General features: G+C 39.5%; 1 protein-coding gene across 1 annotated transcript in view; it reads left to right on the top strand.

Annotated features, from left to right (window-relative positions):
- LOC105475096 (arylsulfatase B) overlaps nucleotides 1–23,568 on the top strand; it is a 193,199-nt gene that overhangs the window by 92,047 nt on the left and 77,584 nt on the right. Inside the window, exon 5 of the mRNA XM_011730093.3 lies at nucleotides 781–1,024. Coding sequence (XP_011728395.2) covers nucleotides 781–1,024 — 244 coding nt within the window. The remainder of the gene's footprint in view (nucleotides 1–780; nucleotides 1,025–23,568) is intronic.

Below are 23,568 nucleotides of genomic sequence, written 5' to 3' on the forward strand. Positions count from 1 at the left end.
CTGGGAAGATACTTAACTTTAGTTACTCTAGTAACTTCTACCCTGTCTTTTCCAAGATCCCCTATTCCCTCTGTTGTCTTGGAGGAGAAAGCTTCTCTTCCTTGGTATTGTACATAATGAAGCTTGATTTCACTATCATGTCAAGAAGGGAAGAATTTTTTTCACAATTATTTTTTCCATCCAATGCTCTGTTTGCAGAGACATTTATCAGCCACTAGAGAAATACTCAGCTTTCACACTTAAGAAAGAGATGTCATTGCCAGGGAGTGGAATGTTAATTCATTTTCCAGTTTAAATTGTAGAATTTTTTTTTCCAAGAGGAAAAGAAAAAGGTCAGATTTTGTCCCCACTTATAAGGAGCGTTAAGTCACGAAGTAAAATTCACTTAGTTTTCTCTTCACGTATGGGGAAGGTCCCAGCTTCCATGGACTCATTTTCCCATGCTATACAAAGTTACAGAGGTGTATTTAAAGTTTAGTGGATTATTTAGCATAGGGATCTCTCCAAAGTGCATATCATCAAGGGTCTGCTTTGTTTTCCAGTGGCCCTCTCGATGGAGGATTTAAAGGTAGATATGTGTCACACTGGGCCTTAGTTATGTCTGAGTAGTGAAAGGCAGTGTCAATGGGAAAAGGGAATTTAGGGTGGGAAAAGGCCAGGAATTTTCTTTTTTTTATTATTATTTAAGCACCATTTAATAACAATGTACATACAGTCTCTGTTCTTAAATGTATTTAAGAGTTAACATCATCCTCATGCCAAGACCTAACTGTGTTTCAGATAACGGAGGGCAGACTTTGGCAGGGGGTAATAACTGGCCCCTTCGAGGAAGAAAATGGAGCCTGTGGGAAGGAGGCGTCCGAGGGGTGGGCTTTGTGGCAAGCCCCTTGCTAAAGCAGAAGGGCGTGAAGAACCGGGAGCTCATCCACATCTCTGACTGGCTGCCAACACTCGTGAAGCTGGCCGGGGGACACACCAATGGCACCAAGCCTCTGGATGGCTTCGACGTGTGGAAAACCATCAGGTACCTACATCCTGCCCTTTTTCCTCCCAGGACAGAAACTCCAAGAGCAACCTGACTCCAGTGAGCAAGAATGATAGCTTTTGTGTTAAAGTGATAGTTCAGCTTACAAATACATGATTTTTAAGAAAAATAAATGCCTTTAGAGATATTGTAAGGATATATATTTGTAAATTATAAATTTGAGATTATGGGCCCGTGTTTTACGTGAAGAACAAGATTGTCCTCAGCCCATCCCCCTCCATGGAAGGTCTTTGAAGCTGTGAAGTTTTGCTTAGAAGTAGGCTAGCGTATTGTTAGCTTCCTGCAGGGGGTCAGGGGACTTGTCCTGTTGCCTGCTGGAAGAATGGAGGGCAAAACAGTGGGGGAAAAGCTGGGATAGGAACTAGGGATATGTTTAGTCCCATGTATTAACAAGCATCTAACAAGTACCTACTATGTGCCATACCCTGTTCTAGATACTGAGAAATTAGGAATGAACAAGTCAGTCAAGATCCTGCCTCTCAGAAAGCTGTATTCTAGTCAGGGAAAAAGGTGTTGGACAAATGAACACACAGATGGGCAAGATGACTGCCAGTGGTGATAAGTGCCAGGAAGGCAAAAAGAAGTAGTATGTTGTGATAGATAGAGCGGGCTGATGTGAAGGAGATCCATCAGGGAGCAGAACCCAGACTCAGATTTGGAAATCATGGTGGTCTTTTTCCTGTTTAACCCCCACAGTGTAGAGCAATGGCCCCCAAGGTTGGGAGTCACATGCCTTAGAGAATGCAAGATGTTCCCTTGGCGTATAGGAAGAAAATGTCAATATTTTATTTTATTAATATCTAATTTCATCTCATCCTTTTTTAAGTATATGTTTTATAAGATACATAATATGTTAGTAGACTTGTACATAAATCTGATTTATAAATAAATATGCATATATTGGAGGTATTATTTTTATGGGTGAAATGACACCTGTCTAGTGCAATGGTTTTCAACCTCTGTTTGGTGTTACAGCTCTGTTTGGGGGTAGCACCTGACTGACTGTCCCTTAGTGGCCAGGGGGAGAGGACTTCCTCATGCCATCTCTTCATCCCACTCGAGGTGTCCCAGCTCAAGAACAGTAGGTTTCAGGTTTCTAGTTAAAGGAAATACACAATGGAGTATTTAGGAGTAAAAAGCCATGATGTATTTAACATATCCTCAAATGGTTCAGAAAAAAATTGTGTGTGTGTGTGTGTGTGTGTGTGTGTGTAGGTACATGTGTACAGAGAGAATTCAAATGGACTGCAAAATTAAATAAAAGAATGTAGGTAAGGTGCATAGGTATTATTTTGTTATGTCTTATTTTTGCAACTTTTAGTAAATTTGAAATTATTTCGGAATAAAAGTATTTTAAAAATAGGAAGGTCTGACAGTACTGCACCCACATTTCCAGAAGGCCAACAACTGACTACAATCAAATAGCTGCTGCTTTCTGTAGATGAAGTATCCACCCTTCAAATCTTCAATCTCTATTGCTCCTGAGTTCCAATACAGGTCCACTACACTCATTTATGTTACCTACCTAGTCTCTGTAGGCATTTAAGTTTATGGTCCGTGCTGAACATAATCATAGTATTCACCATTCTGGAAATACCATGCTTTAACCAATCGGCAGTTGCAAAATATATAGATTATTTCTTATCTTTTTATATTATCAATTTTTCTGGAATTAATAATTAATGTTAAAAAATAGTAGGGTTGGCCAGGCGCGGTGGCTCAAGCCTGTAATCCCAGCACTTTGGGAGGCCGAGATGGGCAGATCATGAGGTAAGGAGATCGAGACCATCCTAGTGAACACGGTGAAACCCCGTCTCTACTAAAAATACAAAAAACTAGCCGGGCGTGGTGGCGGGCGCCTGTAGTCCCAGCTACTCGGGAGGCTGAGGCAGGAGAATGGCGTGAACCTGGGAGGCGGAGCTTGCAGTGAGCTGAGATCCGGCCACTGCACTCCAGCCTGGGCGACAGAGCAAGACTCCGTCTCAAAAAAAAAAAAAAAAAAATAGTAGGGTTAAGCAGCCTAACATTAGTTTTTACAAAGGAAGTTTGATAGCTATTCAAGTTTAAACTTTGAAGTCCTGTGAGTTCAGGAATGGATAGAAGAAATGTTCAGCCAGGCCGCTCAACCTCACACAACATGGAGTCTACTGGTTCTTCTCTAATGGGCCTCACCCAGAAGGGTGAGACTAGGAAAGGTCCTCATCTCTTACAAACCCAAGGGAAAATCTGATTTCATTAGTTCCATTACCTTCTTTCAATTATTTTGCAACTCAAAGTTCCATGTTTTCCTTGGAGAATTTACTAATTTTTAAAGATCACTTTTCAAGCAGCAACGTTTATAGTATTGGGTAGCCATTTCTTCACCATTTCTAAACATTATTTTGGTTCTTATGCGTCATATTATTTTCATATTATTTTAAAATCCTCACTAGCCTCAAATTGTTTCCTCATATTCTTGCCCGAAAAGTTGATTTGTCAGTTTGGAGACAATGATGGGTTTATGACGTGTCCTTTCGAGAACTCTCTACAGCTTCCAAGTCACAGAAACATTAATGCCACTGAACAGCTCAGCTGAGAAACAAAGCAATAAAGCCTTTTCTCTCACCAGAAGTTTTGAAACTTTGTGCTCATTATTTGCTCATTCATATGAGATGACTTTTTTCTTTTTCTTTAAAACAGTTCTGCGTCTATCCATGATCTAAACTTTATATGTTAAATTTAAATTTATTTTCCCCGAGTGTGAGTACTATATGTAATTGTAGATAATTTGCAAACTACAAAAAATAAAAATAATTGTCTGGGCACGGTGGCTCACGCCTGTAATCCCAGCACTTTGGGAGGCTGAGGTGGGTGGACCACCTGAGGTCTGGAGTTGAAGACTAGCCTGGCCAACATGGTGAAACCCCGTCTCTACTGAAAATATAAAAACTAGCCAAGTGTGGTGGTGAGCACCTGTAATCCCAGCTACTCAGGAGGCTGAGGCAGGAGAACCCAGGAGACGGAGGTTGCAGTGAGCCGACACAGTGCCACTGCACTCCAGCCTCGGCAACAGAGTGAGACTCCGTCTCAAAAAAAAAAAAAATAATAATAATCACTCAAATCTTACCTAGAAACAACTACTATAAACATTTTGTCATATTTCCTTATAATTTTTTTTTTCAGCATTTTTTTACTACATCTTTTTTCCTTATTTAACAGACCATTGGTTTTTGATTGTGTCATCCAAGAAACTCACTGCAAACACTATTTGTCACTGCACATTCGAGCGCATGGATATACCTTGATATACTTAACCTTCCCTTGACTTTCTTTTTTAGTTTTTAAAAACAATAGCTCTGAAATGAACTCTTTCTATATGAACTCTTTGTCTACATTTTGGATTTTTTCCCTTAGATATAAATGATTTGAAATTAAATCACTGAGCTAAAGAAAGTGACCAGTGTTGGGGCTTGAAAAACAATACCCCAAACTGGAGGCCCCAGAAGCAGCCTCTACAACAAAAGTTTTTCTCTGACTTCCTCCTGCTCTCTTGTCTGTCAGTCTCATTTTTTCCTGAGGCAAACCATAGAAACTAGAATCCTTCTTCCCCAAGGCAGGTCGTAGAAACCAGGACCCCTTCTCCCCAGGGCTAATCATAAAACCTAGAAATATTATTCTAATTTTCCCTCTGCCCTATTTGTGTGAAAAGTGGCCATGAAAAAGTTATCTGGCCTACCTTGTTTAACTGTAGGTCGTAACACTCCCATTCCAGAGCGGGTCCTACCCCACACCCAGAAGGAAGGAATGCATGCCCAGAGAGGCCAAGAAGAATCTAGACAGACAGGCCTTGCTGGGTTTCGCCACTCAGGCTATTAGCATTAGAGCATACCCTTTTGTCCAATTATATTTCTACACGGCTGTCCATACTTTGTTAAACCTATACATAAAAATGAACGATTTCCTCTATATCTTTGGGTCTTCTTTCTAAAGATTCCCATGTATACACATTAAATAAATTTGCATGCCTTTTCTCCTGTTAATCCACCTTTTGCGAGTTGATTTTTCAGTGAACTTTCAGAGGGCCAAGGATGGCCCCTACATTATTTTAAAAGCATTTGATAAACATTACAAAACTGCTTTCTAAAAAGGTTGTGCCAATGTTCTCTTGTACAAGTGTAGAAAGTGCTCATCTTCCTCATAGCTTTTCCTTATCAAGCTTTTTAAAAAATCTTTGCTAATATTATAGACAAAATGGTCTTGTATTAACTTGATTTATTATTATTATGGAGATTAATGTTTAACTTTTTAGATTCCATTTGTATTTTCTCTTTTGAAAGTATTCATTCCATGTGCTTTTACACTTATTTTACTGAAAAGTGGATGTTTTCTTATGGATTTGTTTGCTCCTTTATGTCAGGCTTTTTGACTGTTGTATTTCTTGCAAATATTTTTCCTTTTTTTGTGTGTGTTTTTATTTTGTTGCTGTCTTCTACACGTTTATTTGTCAATGAAATGCTTTTCTCTTGCTTTTTTGTTCAGAAGTCTTTTTCTCAGCTTCAAATGTGCTAAATGTCTACATTTTCTTCTAGGTGTTGTGGTTTGAGTTTCTTCCATGTATTTCTTTTTTCTTTTTTTTTTTTTTTAAGACAGAGTCTTGCTCTGTCACCCAGACTGGAGTGTAGTGATATGATCTGGCTCACTGAAATCTCTGCCTCCTGGGTTCAAGCAATTCTCATGTCTCAGCTTCCCAAGTAGTTGGTATTACAGGTATGCATCAACACACCCAGCTAATTTTTGTATTTTTAGTAGAGTCTGGGTTTCGCCATGTTGGTCCAGCTGGTCTTGAACTCCTGGCCTCAGGTGATCCACCTACCTTGGCCTCCCAAAGCGCTGGAATTACAGGTGTGAGCCATTGCGCTCAGCCATAATTCTTAAATTGTTGCAAGATGGTGTGCGTGTTATGTGAGGTCAGTATCCAAATCAGAGGAGTAATTTTTTTTGCAGTTTTTTAAGATTATAGGTCTCTTTGAGACCAATGAAAACTGTGAACTTACAGGAAAAAAGTACCTAAACATAGGCACAAAAATCTAGATATTACCTATTTTATGATATTAGAAATTGATTATACATTCTTTTCTAAAACATTCTTTACAAGCCTATGCCCCTTTTGCTTGTTTTAATGCAAAACTTAATGCCCACTTCATGGTAAAAAGGAAATAAAACAAAAATGTCCAAGCAAAGCAAATCCTGAACTTTAATTCAGGTTATCATCAACTTTCAATGTAAAGGCTGTAGAGGTTTGGCTTGGAGTAGGAAAAAGCTTTGAGTGATTTTGAGGTGGCAACATTTGTGGCATGCTTGATATCCAGTCAGTTTTGATTTTTGTTTTGTTTTGTTTTGGTGGCAAAAATGTTGTAAACCCTGGCTTGCATAAGGACATAATAGCACATGGAATCAAAGCTTTATAGCACACTTTGCCAGGTGAGGGTAGGATTGAATCGAAAAATAATCGAATTCATTTTGAGTCCCAAATTTACTGAGGTTATTATCTTTGGCAGAGTTCACATCATTGATGTTTGTCCATATAGCTAAATTTTGGATTATAAATCCACATTTCAACCTTAAGATTATGTTGATCAGAAGTAACCTTTAAGAGTTTGGCTCATGTTTGCTTCTGACTGCAGAGAAATTGGGAAAAGTCTAATCACTCTTAGCTCCAAATTGCAGATCTTTCTTCGGTGTTAGCTGGTTCTCCTAGCGACCAATCTGTTATGCAACTGGGGCACATTGTTCTTCAGCAGCATACATAGTGGTGACTGCAGGGCTTTAACCAAAAGATAGGACGAAAAGTATTGCCCAAGTAGGCTATAATGGGCTTTCTTTTTTAATTATTATTATTTAAAAAGTACAGTTTCTGCCCAAAGTTTGATCATGCATTTCAAGACCTGGTTTGTGGAAATTCAGCAAATTTCTATTTAGAAAGAAAAAAACTGCTCTCATTCTGTTCCCATTGCTTGAGAAAAATTCCTGAAATAATAATTGAGCCTCCAGCCTAATGAAGTTGGTGCTCCTCGCAGCATTAGGCAAGCCTTCTTTCAGAATCGGTGGCAGGACCTTTGGCACCCCTGCCTGCTGATACAGAAATCGCCCAGTCACATTGACGTCTGGTGTGTCTTTTCCAAAGCAGCAAAAACAAATGGACAGCCAAATGTCAGAGACACCCGATCTGTGCCCAGAGATCTGAAACTTTTTTTCCAGAAATGGAAATACCACTTTCAAGATGATGGTAGTTTTTGAAAATTTGAAGAGGCTCATGAAATAGGAATGCCAGTAACGGATGAAAAACAGTTGTCTGTGCTGAGAGCATCAGAAGTTTTATTAGCTGTATAGTTACAAATTTCTCTTAGGACTGCTTCAAAATATTAAAATGTTAGAAGAAATAGCAGTTCTGGAGTGGGTGACATTATTTACAATAGGAGCTCCTTCAACTCCTTCCGTTTTTCTTCTTTCCAAGCCACAGACCATGTTTGCCATTTCTAGGGGACACGACTTCTCTAAGCTCTTTCCGATTCTGTGTAGTTTTTCTGCTTTTCAACTCCATAAGTAGCCTATACGTTGTTTGAAGACATTTCATAAGGTTGGTTGACAAGAAGGAAAACCAAAGGGTTAAAACTTTGCAAGTTTCTTTTTAATTATTTTATCTTTAATTAAACAATGTAAAACATAAGCAGACCAGGCGTGGTGGCTCATGCCTATAATCCCAGCACTATGGGAGGCTGAGGAGAGAGGATTGCTTGAGCCCAGGAGCTTGAGACCAGCCTGGGCAACAAAGCAAAACCCTGTCTCTACAAAAAATACAAAAATTAGCTGGGTGTGTCGGCACACACCTGTAGTCCCAGCTACTCAGGAGGCTGAGGCAGGAGGATCGCTTGAGCCTGCAGTGAGTTGTGATCATGCCCCTGCACTCCAGCCTGGGCAACAGAGCAAGATCCTGTTTCAGGAAAAAAACCAAAAAGCAAATCTCCTGATCATAATGGTAGGATTTTTTTTTTAATCATCAATGGGAAACACTTTTAGATGTCATGACAGTGGTGACAACTCAATATTAAAATATCTTAAAAATGTAATATGTCATTATAAAGACTTTTCCCCCACTATCAATATCATTTCAAGAAGAAAGTTAAAGGAAAAACAAATATTTTCACCTCAATGTTACAGATGTCATGAAGCCAAATAAAGCATGATGGTCCATGAGCTAAATGTTAACCTCCGATCTAAAATGGATACTTCAAGAAAAAAAATAAAATAAAATGATACTTCATTCCACATACTAACAAGAGGACTCACACTGATTATTGAATAATATTTCTCTTTTTGCCGACTTATGGCACTATTTTAGGTTTTAAGTTCTTATGAGTACTGTGATCTGTCTTGGGGCCCCCTGTTTTAGCCCACTGACTTATGTGTTCTCATGCTGGCATCTGACTATTGTAATCATTGTCTTTTTCGAGTATATTTAAATATCTGGTAGAAATGGTTATCAGCCTCTCCTTCATTATATTGTCTTTATAAAATTTTCTTGACAAGTCTCACTTTTAATTTTTCTTGGTGAACTCTAGAATTATTTTGTTAAAAGAAAAGCTTCTCATAAATTATACTGAGTGAGATTAAGCCTGTAAATTAATCTGGCAACAATGTACATATTCATGTTTTTCACTTGGACACTTGAAGTTGTCCCCCAGCTTACTGATGCTCTTTTTATTTTCTCGTTATTTCATTTTACCTGATTCACTTTGCTATAATAGTACTCACCAGTAGACAATAAGCTAATGTCTACAGCATCTTGAACAGAAAGAATTTAACAAGAATTCTGTATATTATTAATATTATTTATGTTTGAATATAATATGTTGAATGTATTTATGTTTGAATGTTAGAATATTAATATTATTTATGTTTGAATGTAATTATTTATGTTTGAATTCTTTCATATGAAAGGATGTATTCTATGGGGAATGGTGCAAATGGTGATTTTTTTCTTTGACCCATGTATTTAGCAGTGCATTGTTTAGTTTCCAAATTTTGGGTTTTTCCCTAGTTATATTACTGATTTCTAGTTTATTTCAGTTGTGATTTTGAGGACCACAAATAATTGAAATGCTTTTTATTATTTCAATTATTATTACTTTTTTTTTAACAGAGACAAGGTCTCAATTTGTCACCCAGGCTAGAGTACAGTGGTGCAATCATAGCTCACTGCAACTTCTGCCTCCTGGGCTGAAGCAATCCTTCCACCCCAGCCTCCCAAGTAGCTGGCACTACAGGCGTGTACTGCTACAACCAGCTAATTTTTAAATTTTTATTTTGTAGAGGCAAGGTCTCACTATGTTGCCTCAGCTGGTCTCAAACTCCTGGGCTCAAGCAATCCTCCTGCCTCAGCCTCCCAAAACGCTGGGATTACAGGTGTGAGGCATCACTCCTGGACTAATTCTTTTAAATTTGAGACTTGGCCTAGCAGATGGTCTTTGTTGTCCATATCAGGTGTAATTGAAAAGAATGTGTATTCTGTAGTTGTTAAGTATAGTGTTAGGTTTTTCTTTATGATCCAGTCTGTAATGTTTTATTTTAGTAGATGAGTTTATACATATTTTTAAGTATTTTTATTTCTATTCTTAGTTTTGTCATTGTTTTGTTACATTTACTTTTTGTCTTTGACCTTTTATTTAGTAGTTCTTTAATATTTAGAAAAATTTATATTTTATCCTACTGTTCATCATTATGCAAATATCTTTATATAATTCCTTAGTCCCTTTTTTCTTACTTAGGTTCCACTATTTGGTTTGTCACCTTTAAATGACATCTTCAGCTTCCACTTATTACCCGTAAGGAAGTCAAGCAACTTATGCAACTTTATTCATTCTCTTCCAGTTTTGCCATTTAAGTAGTATTATTCCTACTTTATCAGAGCATGTAATATGTAATACTGTTCTCTCTTTATCCACAATTTTGTTTTAGTTTTAGATCTACAATAATATATTCAATACTGACCACCCATCCACTTCTAAAGTATTCGCAATTATCTCTTACTTGGAGGAATTCATCCTTGAATAGATTTCCCAGGATTCTTTGAATTCTTGCATGTTTATTAAAACATTTTGTACAACCTTGATAATTGAACACCAGCTCAACCGGTTAAAATAAAACCTTTGTCCCACACTTTCTTGCTTTGAGTTTCTTGAAAATGTTACCCTAATCTTTACTTGTTTTCTATGTTACTGTTGATAAGTCTAATATCAGCCCGATTTTATTCGTTTGCAAGTGACTTTGTGTTTTTTGTCTGAGCAACCAGATTTTTTGTTATCACTATTATTATAGTTATTATTTTAAATCTAAGAATTTTTCCAGATGTGTCGCAAAGGTGACCCTTCTGTGTCAGTTTTCTCAGATACAAAGTGAGTTATTTCACCTTGTATATTCAGATCTTCTTTTATTTCAGAGTTTTAAAAAATCGCAGTTTTAAATATTATATTCCACTGTTTTGTTTTTCTTCTTCAAGAACTCCCAATTATAGGTATTATTGAATCTTCTTTACATAAATTTTGTTTCTGTCAATTTCTCTCATATCCTCTTTGCCTCTTTATTTTTTCTTTATTTTGAATTAATTATCTTTTCTCTTTTAATTTCTATTCTCTACATGCTTTCACATAGAGAATGTCATGTATAATGTCATTTCTAAGATTTTGTCTTTTTTTTCCCAGTTCCTTTCCTTTAAAAAGTGTAATGTCTGAGTTTTACAATTTCTGAATCATGGTTGTTTTTTCTTTAATATTGGCAGTTGCTGATTTCATTATATTTAATTCATGTTGAAATATCCTGTAACAGTTTTCCTCTGCCTTATGACTGTTTTTCCATAGTAGGTGAATGTTTTCATTTGCCAAATTTTTGAATTCTCATTTTCTACTTTTTTTTTTTTTTTCTTTTTTGAGACAGAGTCTGGCTCTGTCGCCCAGGCTCTGAGGTCGCCCAGTGCAGTGGCCGGATCTCAGCTCACTGCAAGCTACGCCTCCCGGGTTTGCGCCATTCTCCTGCCTCAGCCTCCCGAGTAGCTGGGACTACAGGCGCCCGCCACCTCGCCCGGCTATTTTTTTGTATTTTTTAGTAGAGACGGGGTTTCACCGTGTTAGCCAGGATGGTCTCGATCTCCTGACCTCGTGATCCGCCCGTCTCGGCCTCCCAAAGTGCTGGGATTACAGGCTTGAGCCACCGCGCCTGGCCCTACTTTTTTTTTTAACTCATATGGTAACTTTGCATACATGCTAAGTTCTTTTTGGTTTTGTTCATGTTTACATATGTTGGCTTTTCCTGGATCTACGATAGCAGGCAATCCATAGGGGTGGGATTTGGACAATTTCATTTACTTCAGGTGCTTCAAGAGCACTGTCTATTGCTACAGTGAAGTGCAGCTTCTTTGCTAAATGTAGCCCTTTTCTTTTTGGTCTGCCTTCTCACGATTCTCTGATACTGTGTTGTTGTAATAGAACCCTGATCTTTGGCCGTGTCCTTCTTTCCCTTTACCATCCATCTTCCAAAGAACACTTGTTCTTCAGCTGCTTGTCTCTCAGCATTGGTATCTGCCCAAGGCAGCCACTCTTGTCCTGCACACTTCCTTATCCAAGCCACTTCCTTGGACTCGCTTTCGACTCCCCCCTAGCCAGTGCTTTGATCTGTCAGGTATGAGACCTCTATCAACATTTTGTCCCTTGGGTGCAGCCTTCTCTTTCTGGAGTTTACCTTATCAGACATGATTTGAGTCCTTTCCCCTTGATATGGTTTGGCTGTGTCCCCACCCAAATCTCCTCTTGAATCCCCATGTGTTATGGGAGGGACCCAGTGGGAGGTAATTGAATCATGGGGCAGGCCTTTCCCATGCTGTTCTCATGATAGTGAATAGGTCTCACAAGATCTGATGGTAATATAAGGGGGAATTTCCCTGCACAAGCTCTCATTTTGCCTGCCGCCATCTGTGTAAAACGTGACTTGCTCCTCTTGCTTTCCACCGTGACTGTGAGGCCTCCCCAGCCATGTGAATCTGTAAGTCCAAATAAACCTCTTTCTTTGGTAAATTGCCCAGTCTTGGGTATGTCTTTATCAGCAGCATGAAAACAGACTAATACAGTAAATTGGTCCAGTAGAGTGGGGCACTGATGAAAAGTTACCTGAAAATGTGGAAGCGGCTTTGGAACTGGGTAATAGGCAGAGGTTGGAACAGTTTGGAGGGCTCAGAATAAGACAGGAAAATGTGTGAAAGTTTGGAACCTCCTAGAGATTTGTTGAATGGCTTTGCCCAAAATGCTGATAGCAATATGGACAATAAAGTCCAGACTGAGGTGGTCTCAGATGGAGATGAGGAACTTGTTGGGAACTGGAGCAAAGGTGACTCTTGCTATGTTTTAACAAAGAGACTGGCGACATTTTGCCCCTGCCCTGGAAATCTGTGGAACTTTGAATTTGAGAGAGATGATTTAGGGTATCTGGCAGAAGAAATTTCTAAGCAGCAAAGCATTCAAGAGGTTATGTGGGTTCTGTTAAAGGCATTCAGTTTTATAAGGGAAGCAGAGCATGAAAGTTTGGATAATTTGCAGCCTGATAATGTGATGGAAAAGAAAATTCCATTTTCTGAGGAGAAATTCAAGCAGACTGCAGAAATTTGCGTAAGTAGTCAGGAGCCAAATGTTGATTCCCAAGACAATGGGAAAAATGTCTCCAAGGCATGTCAGGGTCTTCATGGCAGCCTCTCCTATAACAGCACTGGAGGCCTAGGAGCAAAAAGTTGTTTCAGGGGCCAGGCCTAGGGTACCTGTGCTGTGTACAGCCTAGGGACTTGGTGCCCTGTGTCCCAGCCACTCCAGCCATGGCTGAAAGGGGCCAATGTAGAGCTTGGGCCATGGTTTCAGAGGGTGCAAGCCGCAAACCTTGGCAGCTTCCACGTGGTGTTCAGCCTGCTAGTGCACAGAAGTCAAGAATTGGGGTTTGGGAACCTTTGCCTATATTTCAGAAGATGTGTGGAAATGCCTGGATGCCCAGGCAGAAGTTTGCTGCAGGGGTGGGGTCCTCATGGAGAACCTCTTCTAGGGCAGGGCGGAAGGGAAATGTGGGGCCAGAACCCCTACACAGAGTCCCTACTGGGACACCCCCTAGTGGAGCTGTGAGAAGAGGACCACCATCCTCCAGACCCAGAATGATAGACCCATGACAGCTTGCATGATGCACCTGGAAAAGCCACAGACACTCAATGCCAGTCCGTGAAAGCAGCCGGGAGGGAGGTTGTACTCTGCAAAGTCACAGGGGCAGAGCTACCCTAGACCATGGGAACCCACCTCTTGCATCAGCGTGACCTGGATGTGAGACATGGAGTCAAAGGAGATCATTTTGGAGCTTTAAGATTTGACTGCCCCACTGGATTTCGGACTTGCGTGGGCCCTGTAGCCCCTTTGTTTTGGCCAATTTCTCCCATTTGGAATGGTTGTATTTACCCAATGTCTGTTTCCCCCTTGTATTTAGGAAATAACTAGCTTGCTTTTGATTTTACAGGCTTATAGGCATAAGGGACTTGCCTTGCCTCAGATGATACTTTGGAATGTGGACTTTTGAGTTAATGCTGAAATGAGTTAAGAGTTTGGGGGAGTGTTGGGAAGGCATGATTGGTTTTGAAATAGGAGGACATGAGATTTGGGAGGGGCCAGGGGTGGAATGATACGGTTTGGCTCTGTGTCCCCACCAGATATCATCTTGAACTGTACTCCCATAATTCTCATGTGTTGCGGGAGGGACCCGGTGGCAGGTAATTGAATCATGGGGGCAGTTTCCTCCATACTGTTCTCATGGTACTGAAAGTCTCATGAGATCTGATGGTTTTATCAGGGGTTTCTCCTTTTGCATCTTCCTCATTCTCTCTTTGCCCGCTGTCATCCATGTAAGATGGGACTTGCTCCTCCTTGCCTTCCACCATGATTGTGAGGCTTCCCCAGCCATGTGTAACTGTAGTCGAATTAATCCTGTTTATTTTGTAAATTGTCCAGTCTCGGGGATGTCTTTATCAACAGCATGAAAATGGACTAATACACCCCTCTTGTACCCCCTCCCCCTCTTTTGCATAGTTCTAGCCTGACTCTGCCCTTGGGTGGGTACCGGCCCTGACTCTGCCCTTGGGTGGGTATCGGCCCTGACTCTTCAGGTCTCAGAGGGTGGTTTCCTCACTTCCCCCAGGATGTAAATAGGCCCTGTCTCCTGCTTGTGTCAGGCTTATGCTTTGATTGATTTTACTTTCTTTCTTTATCAATATGGTTTTTAAAGAGAATGTATGAAGGGATTTAAAATTTAGATGGCCACCATTATTCTATGAAAATCTAGAAATTCACATGTTCTTAGGATCTTGTTCCACTTTAAGAAAAACAGCACTAGAAACTATAGATAAAACATTATACATATGGCTTATGAAGTAAAGATGATAGGAACAACAACCAGTAGCCCTGCATGCAAAGGCTACGAAGTGACTATCTATCTATGTTTTTATTATTATTATTAGTAGTAGTAGTAGTAGTATACTTTAAGTTCTAGGGTACATGTGCACGATGTGCAGGTTTGTTACATATGTATACATGTGCTGTGTTGGTGTCCTGCACCCATTAACTCGTCATTTACAATAGGTATTTCTCTTAATGCTATCCCTTCCCTGTCCCCCCACCCCATGACAGGCCCCAGTGTGTGATGTTCCCCGCCCTGTGTCCAAATGTTCTCATTGTTCAATTCCCACCTATGAGAGAGAACATGTGGTGTTTGGTTTTCTGTCCTTGCAATAGTTTGCTCAGAATGATGGTTTCCAGCTTCATCCATATACCTACAAAGGACATGAACTCATCCTTTTTTATGGCTGCATAGTATTCCATGGTATATATGTGCCACATTTTCTTAATCCAGTCTCTCATTGATGGACATTTGGGTTGATTCCATGTCTTTGCTATTGTGAATAGTGCCACAATAAATATATGTGTGCATGTGTCTTTATAGTAGCATGATTTATAGTCCTTTAGGTATATACCCAGTAATGGGATCGCTGGGTCAAATGGTATTTCTAGTTCTAGATGCTGGAGGAATCACCACACTGTCTTCCACGAGGGTTCAACTAGTTTACACTCCCACCAACAAAGTAAAAGTGTTCCTGTTTCTCCACATCCTCTCCAGCACCTGTTGTTTCCTGACTTTTTAATGATCACCATTCTAACTGGTGTGAGATGGTATCTCATTGTGATTTTGATTTGCATTTCTCTGATGACCAGTGATGATGAGCATTTTTTCGTGTGTCTGTTGGCTGCATAAATGTCTTTTTTTGAGAAGTGCCTGTTCATATCCCTTGCCTACTTTTTGATGGGGTTATCTGATTTTTTCTTGTAAATTTATTTAAGTTCTTTGTAGATTCTGGATATTAGCTCTTTGTCAGATGGGTAGGTTGCAAAAATTTTCTCCCATTCTGTAAGTTGCCTATTCACTCTGATGATAGTTTCTTTTTGCTGTGCAGAAGGTCTTTAGTTTAATTAGATCCCGTTTGTCTATTTTGGCTTTTGTTGCCATTGCTTTTGGTGTTTTAGTCATGAAGTCCTTGCCCATGCCTATGTCCTGAATGGTATTGCCTAGGTTTTCTTCTAGGGTTTTTATGGTTTTAGGTCTAACATTTAAGTCTTTAATCCATCTCAAATTAATTTTTGTATAAGGTGTAAGGAAGGGATGCAGTTTCAGCTTTCGACATATGGCTAGCCAGTTTTCCCAGCACCATTTATTAAATAGGGAATACTTTCCTCATTTCTTGTTTTTGTCAGGTTCGTCAAAAATCAGAAGGTTGGATTTCTGAGGCCTCTGTTCTGTTCCATTGGTCTATATCTCTATTTTGGTACCAGTACCATGCTGTTTTGGTTATTGTAGCCTTGTAGTATAGTTTGAAGTCAGGTAGTGTGATGCCTCCAGCTTTGTTCTTTTTGCTTAGGATTGTCTTGGCAATGCGGGCTCTTTTTTGGTTCCATATGAATTTTAAAGTAGTTTTTTCCAATTCTGTGAAGAAAGTCATTGGTAGCTTGATGGGGATGGCATTGGATCTATAAATTACCTTGGAGAGTATGGCCATTGTCATGATATTGATTCTTCCTATCCATGAGCATAGAATGTTCTTCCATTTGTTTGTGTCCTCGTTTATTTTGTTGACCAGTGGTTTGTAGTTCTTGAAGAGGTCCTTCACATCCCTCATAAGTTGAATTCCTAGGTATTTTATTCTCTTTGAAGCAATTGTGAATGGGAGTTCACTCAGGACTTGGTTCTGTTTGTCTGTTATTGGTGCATAGGAATGCTTGTGATTTTTACACATTGATTTTGTATCCTGAGACTTTGCTGAAGTTGCTTATCAGCTTAAGGAGATTTTGGGCTGAGATGAGGTTTTCTACATATACAATCATGTCATCTGCAAACAGGGACTTCCTCTTTTCCTAATTGAATACCCTTTATTTCTTTCTCCTGCCTGATTGCCCTGGCCAGATCTTCCAACACTATGTTGAATAGGAGTGGTGAGAGAGGGCATCCCTGTTTTGTGCCAGTTTTCAAAGGGAATGCTTCCAGTTTTTGCCCATTCAGTATGATATTGGCTGTGGGTTTGTCATAAATAGCTATTATTATTTTGAGATACGTCCCATCAATACCTAGTTTATTGAGAATTTTTAGCATGAAGGGCTGTTGAATTTTGTTGAAGGCCTTTTCTGCATCTGTTGAGATAATCATGTGGTTTTTGTCTTTGATTCTACTTATATGCTGAATTACATTTATTGATTTGCATATTTTGAACCAGCCTTGCATCCCAGCGATTAAACCAACTTGATCTTGGTGGATAAGCTTTTTGATGTGCTGCTGGATTTAGTTTGCCAGTATTTTATTGAGGATTTTTGCATCGATGTTCATCAGGGATATTGGTCTAAAATTCTCTTTTTTTGTTGTGTCTCTGCCAGGCTTTGGTATCAGGATGATGCTGGCCTCATAAAATGAGTTAGGGAGGATTCCCTCTTTTTCTATTGATTGGAATAGTTTCAGAAGCAATGGTACCAGCTCCTCCTTATACCTCTGGTAGAATTCGGCTGTGAATCCATCTGGTCCTCCACTGTTTTTGGTTGGTAGGCTATTAATTATTGCCTCAATTTCAGAGCCTGTTATTGGTCTATTCAGGGATTCAACTTCTTCCTGGTGTAGTCTTGGGAGAGTGTATGTGTCCAGGAATTTATCCATTTCTTCTAGTTTTTCTAGTTTATTTGTGTAGAGGTGTTTATAGTATTCTCTGATGGTAATTTGTATTTCTTTGGGGTCGGTGGTGATATCCCCTTTATCATTTTTTATTGCATCTATTTGATTCTTCTCTCTTTTCTTCTTTATTAGTCTTGCTAGTGGTCTATCAATTTTGTTGATCTTTTCAAAAAACCAGCCTCTAGGCCGGGCGTGGTGACTCATGCCTGTAATCCCAGAACTTTGGGAGGCCGAGGCAGGCAGATCACGAGGTCAGGAGATTGAGACCATCCTGGCTAACATGGTGAAACCCCATCTCTACTAAAAAAAAATAAAATAAAAAATAAATTTAAAAAATAGCCGGGCGTGGTGGCAGGCACCTGTAGTCCCAGTTGCGGCGGGAACCCGGGAGGCGGAGCTTGTAATGAGCCAAGATCACGCCACTGCCCTCCAGCTTGGGCCGCAGAGTGAGACTCTGTCTCAAAAAAAAAAAAAACCAAAAAAACAAAAAATACAGCTCCTGGAGTCATTGATTTTTTGAAGGATTTTTTGTGTGTGTGTCTCTATGTCCTTCAGTTCTGCTCTGATCTTAGTTATTTCTTGCCTTCTGCTATGTGTTTGCTCTTGCTTCTCTAGTTCTTTTAATTGTGATGTTAGGGTGTCGATTTTAGACCTTTCCTGCTTTCTCTTGTGGGCATTTAGTGCTATAGTTTTCCCTCTACACACTGCTTTAAATGTGTCCCAGAGATCCTGGTATGTTGTGTCTTTGTTCTCATTGGTTTCAAATAACATCTTTATTTCTGCCTTCATTTCGTTATGTACCCAGTAGTCATTCAGGAGCAGGTTGTTCAGTTTCCATGTAGTTGTGTGGTTTTGAGAGAGTTTCTTAATCCTGAGTTCTAGTTTGATTGTACTGTGGTCTGAGAGACAGTTTGTTATAATTTCTGTTCTTTTACATTTGCTGAGGAGTACTTTACTTCAATTCAACAAGAAGAGCTAGCTTTCCTAAATGTATATGCACGCAATACAGGAGCACCCAGATTCATAAAGCAAGTCTTTAGAGACCTACAAAGAGACTTAGACTCCCACACAATAATAATGGGAGACTTTAACACCCCACTGTCAACATTAGACAGATCAATGAGACAGAAGGTTAACAAGAATATCCAGGACTTGAACTCAGCTCTGCTCCAAGTGGACCTAATAGACATCTACAGAACTCTCCACCCAAAATCAACAGAATATACATTCTTCTCAGCACCATGTCACACTTATTCCAAAATTGACCACATAGTTGGAACTATCTGTGTTTTTAAGTTCAAACTAAATGTTTAAGGAATGCTATATTATTTAATTCCGTAATTTCCCAACCTTTTGGATAAAAGGGCTTCTATCCTACAGTCACAGTGTGGAGTGCTCTGAGGTTGTTTCAGATTGTTTTGTTAGGTGGTTTCACGTTCCAGGAAGCTACATCTCATGCCTGATCTCTTCTGTGTTAGTCTGCTGCTTGCCGCAGGGGTGGATGTAGAGAGGAAAGCAGCCAGTGTTCGGGGTGAGAGGAGGCACGATGATACCTCTCTAAGGACAGTTCATGGAAGATCATCACTCATTTTTTTTTTGTTTAGCGTAGCCCCTGAGTCCCATCATTTGATGGAGGCAAAGCAAATCCATCTTCTTCTGCTTTCTTTGGGATCATGTTTTGATTCTTGTGGCAGAATCCAAGAATATGTTGTTCATCTCTTCAGCATTGGCATTAGTGAAAACCCCCTTGGGACTTTGGCATCTGGTCTTCTCTTTAGTTTCCAACGCTGTTGCCAGTTTTCATCTTTTTGTAATTCTTTGTGGATATTAAAATGGAAATTGGAAGAAAGGCATATTAGTCCCTGAAGTTTATCCTGACATTAACCCAGAAGTCCTACCAATTATTTTTCAGTAATGAATAGGAAAATATTATATTAAGGGTATTATTCAGTGATTTTTGATATTACTTTTTTCTTGAGTAGACTACTTAAAAAACTTAATAAGCCTTCTTAATAAAAATCTACATGAAAAGTATCTTTCCATATATAACTCTAGACCCAGTGAATTCAACTTACCGATTTCCTCACTGAATTTCATCAACATTTTCTAATTTCCACCCCTATACTCTTAATTTATGGTAATATTTGCATGTTGAAATGGCTTTTCAAGAAGCATGGGATTTACACAAACTAAATGTCACCTGCCCCCCATACACACACACCCTTAACAAAGGAAATAAGTCCTGTAAGGAGTTTCACTGGGATAGTGGCTAAAAATGGGTACTCTTTGATTAGATCTGGTTTAAATCCTGTCTCCTCCGTTAATTACTTGTGCAATCTTTAAGCGTTGATTTCCTTGTGTAAAATGTAGTAATAGTTACATTTATCTGTAACAAATGTAACAAATAACAGCCTATCCTGTAGACACCTATGTGAGGATCTAGTGAGTGTGTTTGAAACATTTAGCACCATGCCTGGAACATTGTAAGAACTCAGTAACTGGGAGTGAAGATGATAACAATGATGATGGTGCTTACAAAGGGTTAACAGGTTGGACATTACCCTGTGGATGTCTTGGTCAGTGTTTTCGTTAGTAACTGGAGTGTTTTTTTTTTTTTCTTCAAAATTTCTTCTCAGAAAGTATTGTCATTGCTATTTCTAAAAATTTGATACTGCCTTTCAGGGTGTGTCTTTTATGACAGATGGTCAGCAGTTAGTGGTAAAAGAAGTATGGAATGTAATAGCATTTCATTTATTTATGGGAAATGTTTTGTTGCCCCACCCTTCAACTAGTAGGAAAATGAAAATCGAAAACTGGAAACTATTTATAAATGGACAGTGCTGTGATCTCAGTGTCTGAAACTGTAGACTTTTAGAAAATATTTATAGCATATTGGAAACTGGTCACTGGTCAGTGGCTGTCTCCTTGCCCTGTTTTTGTAAGTAAAAATACTCTAGAAAATGTGAAATGTGGGATAAATTTAAACAGAATACTGAAAATATCATCAGAGACAATGATATACGACTTTATAAGTTTTCAAGAGAAGAGGGTGAAGAAAAATGATGAACTTTTATTAATAGAAGCATTTGCAGTTAGTAGAGATATTTGTTTATGGAGCCTTAAAAATAAACCAAATGAATGGTAACACTATACATTCAAAGAGACACGGAGGCCATGTGTACATTTCACTGCGCAGAGGATTTAGCATAGTGGTTACAGAAGGGGTTTGAAGGTCAGTCTGCCTGAGTGTCAAACCCAGCCCTATTACCTGCTCAACCACGTGATTGTGTAAGTGACTTAACCGTGCCATGCCGAGCTTGTATCTACCTCACAGTGCTGAGGGTTGAATGAAATGATACATGTAAAGCATTTCAGATGGTGTGTTGCACATAAAAAAATGTTCTGTCAATACAAGCTACTGTTATCCAAACTAGCCTGGCCAAAACAAACGAAACCCCAAAATAACTAGTTTGGTTGTTATAGACATGGGTAAAATATGCCAGCTTCACCGGTTTAGAGGTAGGTCTTCATCACTAAGTGGCAAATGGTAAACAAGATAGTTCTGTTATTTTCTTCACATAGGTCTTTGTCTACTTACTGCCATAGCCATTAATATGTGCTGGGATGGGGGTAAACATTGTACAGTGGCAATCTTTGAACCGTCCCATGGGTGCCTACCTGAAAGAAGCTAATTAGAGAGCTCTGCTTTGTTCCTATCAGCCTGGAGCCCAAGTATTTGCTGTCATAAAAACACCCATTACCTTGGTTCACCTAAAACCAGGACATTTCATAAACTTGTGTGATTATTGTAAAACCATTTGTCATTAACACCATCAGTCATTATTTAGAGATTTTTAAGTCACAAATAAAATCAACAGTCTAATAAAGACAGTGTTGCTCATGCAGCTAAACGATACCATCTGCCAAAACCAAAAAATAAGGAAAATACCTAGATAACAGATTGCAATATATATATTTTTAATATACAGTCTATAATGAGTAGACTGTGTGATTTGACTATATCGACACTGATATTTTTCTAAAAATAGACTCTCGTATTAGAGAGAACATCATAAAGTGTCTTAGAAATTAAAGTTATATCTACCCCAGTGTGTTTCATAAAGGGAGCCCTTGCCAGCGAGAAGAATAGGTAGGAATATTAATGTTTCGTTTTATGTTCATATTATTCTTGTGTCTGTGTCCCAGGTCATAGTCTTTGTGGTTATATTATTTCCATGTCTGCAGAATCCGGATCTATGCTTTACAGTAAAAGGGGTTTTGTTGCCTCATGCAATTCTCATAACAACTCTATAAGATAGGTACTTCTATCTAGATTCTGCTAATGAGAAAAACAACACCCAAGTTTATATAGCCAGTAATTGCTGGTGTTGGGATGCACACCCTGAAAGGCTTTGCTCCCAAAGACAATGCTGTACTTCTTACGAGAGAGTGATGTCTTCAGAAATTAGTCAGGAGAAAAGTTCATTTTCTGATGATTGTATAGAAATGAAACTTTGGAACTGTATGATGTACAGAAGAATCTTGGAATACTATAGTATTTGTAGCGTTACCTAAAAATGAATGTGTGTGTGTGTGTGTGTATGTGTGTGTGTGTGTATGTGTGTGTGGAGAGACAGACATATAGAAGATAGAAGCTAACACATGATGATAGTATAGCAATAATCAACCTCACAACCATTTTATGGTTCTGATAGGGCCACTATTTATTCTGCAAGATCACAAGCAATCCCAAGAGTTGATATTGCTGAAACTGTGTTATGAACATACAACATATACTTTTTCTCCAAACCACTTTGGTATACACACCTTTGTGGAAGAAATTGTGTCATTGTGATAAAGCTTTGTGTTCAAGGTACTAATATTCCTATATGGCATATATTAAGATATTGATTATAGGAAGTTATCAATAGATTTCTTAAGATACTTTCTGGGAAACCAGGACTTTTTTTCAAGGGGAAGCCATTATCATTATATATGGACTTCTTACATAAATGTCCTAAAAGCTAGACACCCATCTTTTGCTCTATAGAAAAAAATCAATAATTTGGAACATGTAATCACATATGGTGACCTCTATAACAAGGCCAGAGAGCAGTGATTCTTAATCTTAGATGTGTGTTAAAATCAGATTGCATTTTTGACGAGGGTGCCAAGATAGTTTCATTGGGAAAAAATAGTCCTTTCAAAAACGGTGCTGGGATAACTGGCTATCCACATGCAGAAGAATGAAGTTGAAGAAGCATGACATCAGCAAGATGGTGGACTAGAAGACCCTAGTGCTCTTCTTCTCCCTCAAAAAGACAGACAGAACAATGAATAAACAACTTCATTTTAACGAAAATAACTGAGGAGGAGCACAGCAGTGCAGAAGAGAAGTAACAGATACCCTGGTGAGCACAGAAACTTGGGATGGCCACATGGAGAATGGGAAGAAATGCCAGGCCTCCATTACCCTAACACCAACTGGAAGCAACTGGGAATGAACTAGGAAGAACATCTCCCTACTGCAAGGAGGTAAACAAAAGGATCCCAGCAGCCCCATCAACACCGTGGATACCTACAGACCTGAGCACAGAGGTCCGCTGCAGTCCTCACACGCACTAAGCCTAGCTGAGGGAGCTGCCTGAAGTCCACATGTCTGTGCTCCCCCCAGAGAAGGAGCCGACACTATGACCCACACCCTGTGGCCCACATAGCTACCGTGCTATGCCATCTTGTACTTGGAACTATGGCTGGGTGTGCCTTGCTCTGGGGGCAAGTATGCATGGCTGTCTTTCATCCCTGAGGCTAAGCCACTGATGAACTGCCCCAGCCCAATGGCCTGACATCCCCAAGTCAAGCAACTGTTTTGTGCTTCCCTGTGGGGCCAAGCAGAGGTGGAGCTGCTGCACCTTCCACCACCCTTTCCTCCTCAGGCCAGAGCTGAAGCAGTGTCCTGATTCCTGGGAAAACAGTACTTTGACTGCTCAGAGAAAACATGCCCCTCCAGTGCCTAAGTCAAAGCGGCACGCTGCATCCTAGGGAAATGGTGCCTAGTCCACTCAGAACAGTCATACCTCCTGGACTCAAGCTGAAATGACACATTATTCTCTGGGGAATTTGTGCCCTGGCTGAGCTGAATAGCTGTAAATTCCAGGGCTACGCTGACATGGTGTCCTTTGTCCCAGGGAAACAGAGCAGTGGCTGAGCTG

This window comes from Macaca nemestrina, chromosome 6 (assembly GCF_043159975.1).
Source record: "Macaca nemestrina isolate mMacNem1 chromosome 6, mMacNem.hap1, whole genome shotgun sequence".
NCBI lineage: Eukaryota > Metazoa > Chordata > Mammalia > Primates > Cercopithecidae > Macaca > Macaca nemestrina.